Source organism: Ostrea edulis, chromosome 1 (genome assembly GCF_947568905.1).
Source record: "Ostrea edulis chromosome 1, xbOstEdul1.1, whole genome shotgun sequence".
Taxonomy (NCBI): domain Eukaryota; kingdom Metazoa; phylum Mollusca; class Bivalvia; order Ostreida; family Ostreidae; genus Ostrea; species Ostrea edulis.
In genome coordinates, this window is record NC_079164.1 from 54,630,436 (window position 1) to 54,642,831 (window position 12,396).

The 12,396-nt window shown below is 31.7% G+C and overlaps 1 protein-coding gene across 4 annotated transcripts in view; it reads right to left on the reverse strand.

The window, feature by feature from the left end:
* Positions 1–262: 262 nt before the first annotated feature.
* Positions 263–12,396, reverse strand: part of LOC125649773 (RING finger protein 215-like) — a 29,095-nt gene continuing 16,961 nt past the window's right edge. For 2 of the 4 annotated variants that reach the window (XM_056154298.1, XM_056154316.1), the window contains exons 6-9: positions 9,557–9,667; positions 8,938–9,057; positions 8,558–8,680; positions 4,338–5,689 (exon numbers count right to left, since the gene is read on the reverse strand). In XM_056154298.1, coding sequence (XP_056010273.1) covers positions 5,507–5,689; positions 8,558–8,680; positions 8,938–9,057; positions 9,557–9,667 — 537 coding nt within the window. In that variant the 3' untranslated portion in view covers positions 4,338–5,506. Of the gene's footprint in view, positions 1,120–4,337; positions 5,690–8,557; positions 8,681–8,937; positions 9,058–9,556; positions 9,668–12,396 lie in introns of those variants that run through there. The other 2 variants (XM_048877533.2, XM_048877524.2) reach the window with 2 other exon arrangements.

The following is a 12,396-nucleotide window of genomic DNA, read 5'->3' on the forward strand; positions in this document are numbered from 1 at the left end:
ACAAGTTATGTCCCCCTTGTCCCAAAGATGCTTTATATTAAATTTGAAAAGAATTTGAATAGTAGTTATCAAGAATTTAGAGATATGTTAAATTGTTAATGGACGACGCACGATGACAGAGTTGACAACCAATTGCAATAGGTCCCCTGAATTTCCTCAGGTGACCTAAAAATCCCTAAGTGCCACTGACAGACAACACGACGTTTGAGCTCACATACAACACTTAACGCAACAGATCAATGTATAAACAAAACAACACTGGTGTGAATCATAAATGCTGGTAAATATTTCTAAGAATACAATCAAAATATTTTGAAAATCATGAAAAAAAACCAAATAGTACATAAAATGACATATCACTAAAGTGGGTCCAGAACATTTAAATGGAATGGGTTTCCAAGGGAAAATCTGTAATTCCTGAAATGGGGACAAAATAATTACAAGTTACAGCAATCATAGTCAGACAATATGCCAGAAACATATACATGTAGTAAAAGAAAGAGGTAGCTATAGTTTCAGACAAACAGAGATATTATAGTTGAGTCGTGCAAACTCTTTTCCTAATAACGTAATAGAAACATAGCCTGTGGAGATACATGTACACTATTGTTAGAGTCCTAAATCATTATAACCTTACTGTGGACCTTAAAAGGAATACCAATTAATTCCCAAATTAACACCTTATCAATTAGAATATTAATAGAAATCATTAATTTTCACTGTGGACCAAAAAAAGGAATATCAGTTCCCAAATTAACACCTTATCACAGAATATTAATAGAAATCATTTCACTGTGGACCTAAAAAGGAAGACCAGTTCCCAAATTAACACTTTATCAGAATATTAATAGAAATCATTTCACTGTGGACCTAAAAAGGAAGACCAGTTCCCAAATAATTTTCCTTATCAGGATGTTAAAAGAAATTATTTCACTTTTACCCAACAAAATACAAGTTACATATCTTTTTAGTATTCATACATAAGACAATTTGATTAAATTGTCCATTACATCCAAAATTCAATCATACAATTATATCCATACGAAGCACTGCCATTATTGTCAAATTCATCCTAAAATATATTCCTCGATCATATACTGTTTTCTTTGGTCATTTCATCTGAAAGGAAAATATAAAAGCAGTTTCAGACTATTCAACAACATATTCAATCTCTTTCTCCGCTTTGGACTAAAATAAATTACAGCAGTAAATGGTTCTGCCAGTAATGTTTCTAAACTTCAAGAAGTGTGAGACATTCTGATTTTATCAAAAACAAGCAAATTCAGTGAATTCATGTCCCTCGCCTAAATTTATTTGATCTGTGCTTTTTCATATTTTCAAACAGCTAGTGTATAATGTGTGTGTGTGTGTGTGTGTGTGTGTGTGTGTGTGTGTGACTGATCGTCCCAAAAAATTTACTATGTAATTGTTCGTGTCTTTGGTCATTTTCAAGCTATATTTGACCTTTTATCCACGTTATGGATTAGGTATCCAATGTTGTTGGAACTCAGCAATATACACACAATTTTTCAAAGGATACAAATATTTCAATGGGTATATATTTGACTTTAATTCAAATGAAATTGCAACTATTAAAGTTTATGTTGACATTATTACGAAAATTAAATTCAATACATTCCTATGTACATTATTTTCCCCGGAATACGAAAGCTGACAGTAACAAGCCTATTAAGGAGACACAACTAGAATTCTTATTAGTTTGTATAGTGTCGTATATTCTAAATTGATTTTCTTAAAAACCGAAAATATAAACGTCTGAATATGAACATGTTAAAAAATATTTTAAAATGTCTTCAATAATCCACAAACTCGCTTCTTAACCTTCATGGGATCATTAGTTCAATTTTTAAAAAAAATATTTCTCATGGCTTCAAATAAAGAAGCTAGCCTACCTAATTAATGGCATGAATAAACAATCAAAAAATTTGGTGTAAAGCTACACACCGGCCATTAAATTTTATGTACATTCTAAATCAAATATTATGGATTTGGGGTAAACCATATCCTTTCTTGTTAAAATGGACAACATTTAACGATTTCAAAATTGCATTGTAATACAGGACTATTTCTTACTAATATGTGACTGATGAAATAATCTGAAAACAATTATCTTACATTGACCTTTGAAAATCAAAACAATGTGGGTTATCTTTATCACGGAGACTCTTTATATGAAGTTTCATTGATAATAAAACTCTTTTTAAGCTTTCATCCAGACACCACATTTTGCCACAAAAATTAGATTGATTGATTGCTTAGTGTTTTCTGCCACACTCAACAATTTTTCAGTTATTTGGTGGCGCCCAGTTTTTATTGGTGGAAGAGAGAATTCAGATACAATGTACCTGGGAAGAGACCACCGACCTTCTGAAAGTAAACTGGGAAACTTTCTCACTTACAAGTGAGAGCGGTATTCGAACTCGTGCCGACCAGAGGTGAGAGGCCGTGGGTACTGACTAAAACCCGGTCTCGGTCCCGGTCTTCGGTCTCGGTCCCGTGACTAAAACCCGGTCTTCGGTCCCGGTCCCAGATTTTTTTATTCGATAAAAACAGAATACATCAGAATATTTTAGCCCCAATTTCTCGTTAATTTAGATATGACATATCATGCCTGCATTCTGATAGTTGATTGATAATATTATTGTTGTCTTTCGTAAAATAATATGTGAAAACTCTGGGACCGGTGGGACCGAGAAGTAAAAACAGTGCTAAAAGCCGGTCCCGGTCTCGATGGTTTTTATTTTTCTAAATAGCCGCTTTAATCTACTTTTTTATGAGAAAAAGATAAGAGTGTTATATTCAATGACATTCCTTTGTATGCACATGTATGTTTCTGATTTATTGTATGTTTGTGATTTATTCCAATTTTCCTTTTTAATGTCAAAATCGAACTCAACTACGTGATTTTTCTCTCCCAAATGAACGCGTTACAATACATTTTCATAAAAAGATAAGGGTGTAGAAGAGAAATGATATATATGTACTTATCCTGGTGTATTTGTTTGTAATTTACTGTTGGATGTAGTATTTACAAAGTCTTTTTATATTTCATTTAGGTCAAACACCTGACCACACGATTGATAAAATTTTCAAATTCAATGTTGGTGTATTCCGAACCGGGTCTCTGTATATGTACATGTATTCTCTCTCTCTCTCTCTCTCTCTCTCTTCTCTCTCTCTCTATCATTTACGAGTGTATCGTGAGAATCGCATTAATTTGTTAAATTATGATGTTATATTAGTTGTTTTAATCAGGGGAAAAAAGCCTCTATGTAAATTTTAGAATAATACGTGCAAGATATGAGTCCAGAATGTACGATGTATGAAGTACTTTAAAAAATTATGTTCATTAGTGAAATGAAAAAAAAAAAAAAAAAAAAAAAATATTGTTCTTAAATTTTATTATGATTATTGAAACATGATGAATAATTGTTGTTGATAGCGAAACAAAATTAATGTGCACTCTAGTCAACAACCCCTCCCCCGCCCCTTTCCAGAAAGATTCTGAATACAAGAATGATGCTTTTGAAAAGCAAATGTTATACCCCCGTAATCGGATATTCGGGGCGCATTTATATAGTTTTTGGTCCATCCGTCTGTTTGTCAGCAAAAACTTGAACCTTCGGCATAACTTTTGAATGCATGTTGATAGGGTTTTCATATTTCACATGTGTACTCCTTGTGACAAGACCTTTCTTTACATGCAATTCTTCACTTTTCAAATTTGACCTACTTTTGAAAATCTTCAGCTTTAGTCATAACTCTTGAATGGTTAGTAAAAATACACGAGGGTATAAAATGCTTCACGCAGGCATACTTTTCATGAAGCGCTAACAGTAGGCCTATTGGTATTTTCAAAACTGAAATTTATTTCTTAAATAAATTTACATGTATGTCTTGCATATTTATAAATGTAGATTTCATTGTTTGTAAATTTATCAGTTTATGTCAAATTTATGCACTTTGAAATATAAGATATTTTGAAAATAGGAAACCAACAGTTTTTGTGCAGCATAATTAATACATATATGTTTGCACATATACGTATATAACTATTCACAATAAATATAGTTACCACATAATATTACAGTAAAACATACCATAGAGTATTTGAAGATCATCTAAAGTCAGAGGGTATCTTCTGTATAAGTATACAGAATCTGAGAATTTTTGGTGAGCATGTGCTCTATGTATGACACACTTTTATAGATACTATAAATATATTAGGTGGAACTTTTTAAAAGCATTGCATCTAAAAGAACCACAACTGGAAAAAAAAAAAGAAAACTAAGTATGAAATAAGAAAGGAAAAAATATTTTATAGTTATTATTTATTGGTTATATACAACTATACCCATATAAAGAGATCGGGTTCGGAAGACCAAACATGAAGCTTTGAAAACTGATTTTGACAGGAATAGAAGAAATAAAATAAATGAACAAATGAACTAACTGTAAATTACAAACAAATACACCAGGATAAGTACATATATATTATTTTCCTTCTACATCCTTATCTTCTAATGAAAAGGTAGTGTAACGCGATCATTTGGGACAAAATGTCGCGTACATGTACATGTAGTTGAGTTCGATTCTGACATAAATACATGTATAAACAATATTGGAATAAAAAAAACCTATACACACAATAAATATATGTATACAAAGGGATGCCATTGAGTATCACGTCCTTATATTTTTTATGAAAAGGTAGATTAAAGCGGCTATTGAGGAAAAATGTCGAGACCGGGACCGGCTTTTAACACTGTTTTTATTTCTCGGTCCCACCGGTCCCGGAGTTTTCACATATTATTTTACAAAAAAAGAAAATATGATCAATTTACTATCAGAATGCAGGCATGAGATGTCATACCTAAGTTATTGAGAAATGGGGCTCAAATATCCTGATATATTCTGTTTTTATTGAATAAAAGTATCTGGGACCGGGACCGAAGACCGGGTTTTAGTCACGGGACCGAGACCGAAGACCGGGACCGAGACCGGGTTTTAGTCAGTACCGAGGCCGTGTGATATTGAGCGCAATGCTCTAACCACTCAGCCACGGAGGCCCCGAAAATTAGATATTTGACCCCAAAACAATAAGGTTCATTAATTACAAATAAGAAATGTGGGTTAATCTCATAGGAAAAAGTGAACCAACCAACAATAATACACAATATATATGTACATCCTTAACACAACTCTGAGGGGATTAAAATCACTGAAATTAAACAACAATGATACACAATATATATGTACATCCTTAACACAACTCTGAGGGGATTAAAATCACTGAAATTAAACAACAATGATACACAATATATATGTACATCCTTAACACAACTCTGAGGGGATTAAAATCACTGAAATTAAACAACAATAATACACAATATATATGTACATCCTTAACACAACTCTGAGGGGATTAAAATCACTGAAATTAAACAACAATATTAGTATAATGTAAATAAGTTTAAGATATACTTTATTTTTCAATTTCTTCACTGTGAAACGACAAGGGTTTAATTACTGTAAGATGATGTAGAATCAAGATAGATAACTTACCAACTATGTTAAATTTACAGAGAGGACAAGTCCTGTTTCTCACTAGCCAGGGATCAACACATTTTGTATGAAACTCGTGGGAACATGGAAGCACTCTCAATTTCTGAAAATTCATAAGCATACAAAATTAGCAAAAAATCTGACTTAACAATTCTTATTTTTCAGGTAGAGTAACATTTCAATTTTGAATTTAAAGGTATTACGACTATGTATATAATACATACCTTCCTTATACATGTGCTATGTCTAGTGCTAGTATTTTAATTTGACCAAATCTACTGTTTAGTGTCAATTCACGAAAATGTGAAACATAAAATCTCTCAGGACCTTTTTAAAAAATAAGTAATAAAGTGCACCACCACTGCACATGATATGCCCATCAGATGTTTATTCATTATAAACAGATAAAAGAGCATGACACAAAATCATGTCTACCATAATTTATGCACTTTAAGATTGCACCAATATTTTTGCTTTTAGGTCCGAGGTAAAATCAAGATTATTCCTTGTAATGTGTCCATTGCATATTGCATTGACAAGTCAATATATTTCTAGAATTGTTCAAATAACTACAGAAATATTCCAAAACATATTTTCATTTTATTACATATATTTAGATAATTTCTTTCACATAGTATGAAATAGTTATTTTGGGTTGTACATAGATTAATTATACTCATTAATCATTAGGAGAAGTAAGCACCCCCTGTCACCCGCCGTGAGCCCTATATTTTGATCAGGTAAATGGAGTTATCCGTAGTCAAAATCAGTGTGCCAAGAATGGTCTAACAATTGTTATGAAACATGTAAGACAGCATTTGACCCAATGATAGGTTGTATTGGCAAACTAAACCATTATAACCACCATAGAATTTGCAAAATGCTGACTTTAAACGAGACTGTTGAAAACCCTGTACCATCAACTTGTTTGTCAGTAGCTTGCCTTGATTTAACAAGAGTACCGCAAACGGACAGTGAAATTCAATCTGGAAGCATATTGTGCACTCTGAATTGATACAACACATATTCTGAATAGAAAAGCCTTAAAGTGGGTCATGGTGCACCAATCCATCTGACATGTGAACTGATTATGTATTTCTCCGAGAGTGAGGTTGAAACAAAATGTTGGTGCAATATCTATCTATGATGATAAAAAGTCCAGGAAATCATTTGATCTACTTTTAGCTCTAAAGTAGTTCATGGTGCACCAATTAAGTTGAAATGTGAACTGATTTTGTATTTCTATGAAAGGGAGGTTGTGACTAAATTTCAGAGCAATACCTGTGACCATACCAAATCTGGAAAACTGTTTGACCTACTTCTACCCCGAAAGTACTGTTGTGCGCCAATCCAGCTGAAATGTTAACTGCACTTGTCTTCCTCCGAGAGGAAGCCTTTGACTAAATATCAGGGCAATATCTGTATCCGTAAAAGAAAATAAAGCCCGGAAAACTGTCTGTACTATTTTTAGTCCAAAAGTAGGTCAAGAATGGACAAATCCAGCTGAAATGTTAACTGCACTTGTATTCCTCTGAGAGGAAGCCTTTGACTAAATATCAGGGCAATACCTATATCCATAATGAAAAAAAAGCCCAGAAAACTGTCTGACCTATTTTTAGTCCAAAATTAGGTCAAGGATGGACCAATCGAGCTGAAATGCAAACTGAACTTGTATTCTTCTGAGAGGAAACCTTTGACTAAATATCAGGGCAATATCTGTATCCATAATAAAAAAAAAAAAGCCTGGAAAACTGTTTGACCTATTTTTTCCAAAAAGTAGGTCAAGGATCAACCAATCCAGCTAAAATGCAAACTGAACTTGTATTCCTCCGAGAGGAAGCCTATGACTAAATATCAGGGCTATATTTGTATCCGTAATGAAAAAAAGCCTGGAAAACTGTTTGACCTATTTTTAGCTGAAAAGTAGGTCATGGATGGACCAATCCAGCTGAAATGCAAACTGAACTTGTATTCCTCTGAAAGGAAGCTTATGTGTAAGTTTCAGGGCAATATCTGTACCTGCAACTTAAAAAAGTCCGGAAAACTGTTTGACCTACTTATAGCCCTAAAGTAGGTCAAGGATGGACCAATCCAGCTGAAATGCAAACTCACTCTTACAATTCTTGAGGGAGATATTGTGACCAAATTTCAAAGTTGTACATGCATCCGTTACGGAAAAAAGTCCAGAAAACATGACCCGAGACGGACGTACAGCCGGACGGACACCGCCATAACATAATACGGGCGTATAAAAACTTACCATACGCAGACCAAGCTCTTGCATATCGAATCAGTTGAGAGATATAAACAGGTGATAATGGAATATTGCTACATAGATACATGTATGGGAAGTTGGCGATGGAGAAGCTGAAATCATCCTATTTGTCATATATGTAGTTGAGATGTTAGTTTGCCGTTAATATCAACTTTCAATAAAATAGGTAAGTATGAAGCAGAAGTGGATGTCTCTGTGGTGTTTTTATTTCCAGTTCACAATAACTATTAGTCTCAATTTAGTAAAGATAGAATTAAAAAAGATATTCTTTAAATGTTTTACACTTTTATATATATATATAAATTATATATATAAATACCAAGTTTGGCCCCGCCCTGGAGTCAGAACCTCTACCCCAGTGATCATGAAATTAACAGTTATCTCTATGGCCTTTCTATGCTACATCATTATGCATTTAGTTTTTCTTACACATGTGAAATTGTTAAGAAAAGATTTTTGAAAATTGGTCACTTTTTGGCAGTTTTTGCCCAACCTTTAAGGCCCCAGGGGTGCAGGAGTCCTGAAATTTACAATGTATGTCCCCCTTGTCCCAAAGATGCTTCATACCAAATTTGAAAAGAATTGGAATGGTAGTTATCAAGAAGAAGTTAAAATGATCAACTGTTAACGCATGATGACGGACAACAACCAATTGCAATAGGTCACCTGAGTAAACTTCTATGCCTTCAAAATCACCTGTTTTTTGTTGAATAGCTCCAAACAAATAGCACATAAATCATATGGATTGACTTGATTTTCTTTGAACTTCTTCGTCTTCATGGCAGACAAAGCCTTGAAAGTCAAATCTCGTAAAGCTGACTGAAATACAATTAATTGTATTCTTTTACAAATAATATATTTGCTGTAAGTTAACAGGATCAAATCAGTAAATAGAAAATCCTGAAAAATTGCTATTTCTGATGAAAGTGACAAACAAAAAATATTGCTAATTTAATACAGTGTGGATAAAGATGCTGTATATATACTGAGTTATTTCTAATTGATTTTTTAAAAGTTGAAGTCCTAGAAAGGTGACACTTTACTATAAGCTTTATGATTACATACAGAACCATCACCTCTATTTCATTATCTTCTCCCCATTCATCTTGCAATCTTCGTCTTGATTTGATTGCAAGCAGCATCAGCATCAAAAATGTTCCTGAGTAGAAAAAGTTCCAAAAACTAATAGAGTCTGCCTGCAATTGTATAAAAAATAAAATGCATTGTTTGCCATTATTTTGAAGATACCATATAATGGGCACTTTCTACAGCTGTCCCATCTTTTGTGAAAATTTGCAGATAGGATAAAATTACACAATAGCAAAACATACTGGTATATACAAGCATATAGGTACATATAGGTATAATGTAACTGCAGAAATCCGAAACACAGAATATAATTTTTTCTACCATTTACAGATCAAATCGCAAACATTTTCAACCGCAGAAAATGCCCGTTATACAGTACTTTTAGGCCACTACAAAACTTTCCACGAGTACTTGTGTATCCTTCTCTCATTAAGCCAGAGTCCACACATTACTCTCTCCTACTAGAATGGAAAAGGGTCATAAATTTTGATCATGATTTGTGACAATAATGCATGTATATGGATTTCTGACAGTATGACAATAAAAATGATTTATCAGTAAAACTCTAAAGCTGATTGACAGACTTAGAAATTCCAACTGGTTCACCTTTTCACTTGTCTCTTCTTCAATTCCTAAACAAATTACTCCATCCCATTCATGATAACTGTGGCCATTGGTTGGTCTGCCACATGTGGCCCACAAGGTCAGAGTTGGAAACTACAATGAGGAGGACAAAAATGTTAATTTTGATGCATTAATCTCCAATAGTTGTACTTAAGAAATGAATGACCATCTTAAACACTGAACTGAGATATAAAGTGGAACAGTCACATAATAAAATCCTGTGAAGCCCATAAGGCTCAATCTCAGTTAAGATATCATCATGTACTGCATGTGACCACTTCAAAACCAAGTAAAGATTTTAAAACAGTTTTTTTATAACTTCTATCTGCATTTGAAACTTATCCTATAACAAACTTCCGATAATATTTAAAGACACAAACTCTTCAGTATGAATATTTGCAATGCTAATTAAAAAACTAATATTGAAAACAAAATTAAGGGGCAATGTAGGGCATCTAAACCCTCAATACAGCTGCTCATGCATCATAATGCACACTTATACAATAACACACATGTACACTTCTACAATAAATCACATGTACACTTATACAGTAACACACATGTACACTTATACAATAACATACATGTACACTTATACAATAACCTACATGTACACTTATACAATAACATACATGTATACTTATACAATAACATGTACACTTATACAATAACATACATGTACACTTATTTAATAACACACATGTACAGTTATACAATAACATACATGTACACTTCTACAATAACATACATGTACAGTTATACAATAACATACATGTACACTTCTACAATAACACACATGTACACTTCTACAATAATCTACATGTACACTTATACAATAACATATATGTACACTTATGCAATAACATATATGTACACTTATGCAATAACATACATGTACACTTATACAATAACATACATGTACACTTATACAATAACACACATGTACACTTATACAATAACATACATGTATACTTATACAATAACCTACATGTACACCTATACAATAACATACATGTACACTTATATAATAACACACATGTACACTTATACAATAACATACATGTACACTTATACAATAACCTACATGTACACTTATATAATAACATACATGTACACTTATATAATAACATACATGTACACTTATATAATAACCTACATGTACACTTATACAATAACATACATGTACACTTATACAATAACATACATGTACACTTATACAATAACCTACATGTAAACTTATACAATAACATACATGTACACTTATATAATAACATACATGTACACTTATATAATAACATACATGTACACTTATATAATAACATACATGTACACTTATACAATAACCTACATGTACACTTATATAATAACCTACATGTACACTTATATAATACCACACATGTACACTTATATAATAACACACATGTACACTTATACAATAACACACATATACACTTCTACAATAACATACATGTATACTTATACAATAACACACATATACACTTATATAATAACATACACGTACACTTATACAATAACATATATGTACACTTATATAATAACATACATGTACACTTATATAATAACATACATGTACACTTATATAATAACACACATGTACACTTATACAATAACATACATGTACACTTATTTAATATCACACATGTACACTTATACAATAACATACATGTATACTTATACAATAACACACATATACACTTCTACAATAACATACATGTACACTTATACAATAACCTACATGTACACTTCTACAATAACATACATGTACACTTATACAATAACACACATGTATACTTATACAATAACACACATGTACACTTATATAATAACATACATGTACACTTTATATAATAACACACATGTACACTTATATAATAACATACATATACACTTTATATAATAACATACATGTACACTTATATAATAACATACATGTATACTTATATAATAACACACATATACACTTCTACAATAACATACATGTATACTTATACAATAACACACATATACACTTCTACAATAACATACATGTACACTTATACAATAACCTACATGTACACTTCTACAATAACACACATGTATACTTATACAATAACCTACATGTACACTTCTACAATAACATACATGTACACTTATACAATAACATACATGTACACTTTATATAATAACACACATGTACACTTATATAATAACATACATGTACACTTATACAATAACATATATGTACACTTATACAATAACCTACATGTACACTTATATAATAACACACATGTACACTTATATAATAACATACATATACATTTTATATAATAACATACATGTACACTTATACAATAACCTACATGTACACTTATACAATAACATACATGTACACTTTATATAATAACATACATGTACACTTATACAATAACATATATGTACACTTATATAATAACATACATGTACACTTATATAATAACATACATGTACACTTATATAATAACACACATGTACACTTATACAATAACATACATGTACACTTATTTAATAACACATATGTACACTTATACAATAACATACATGTATACTTATACAATAACACACATATACACTTCTACAATAACATACATGTACACTTATACAATAACCTACATGTACACTTCTACAATAACACACATGTACACTTATACAATAACCTACATGTACACTTCTACAATAACATACATGTACACTTATACAATAACACACATGTACACTTTATATAATAACACACATGTACACTTATATAATAACATACATGTATACTTATACAATAACACACATAT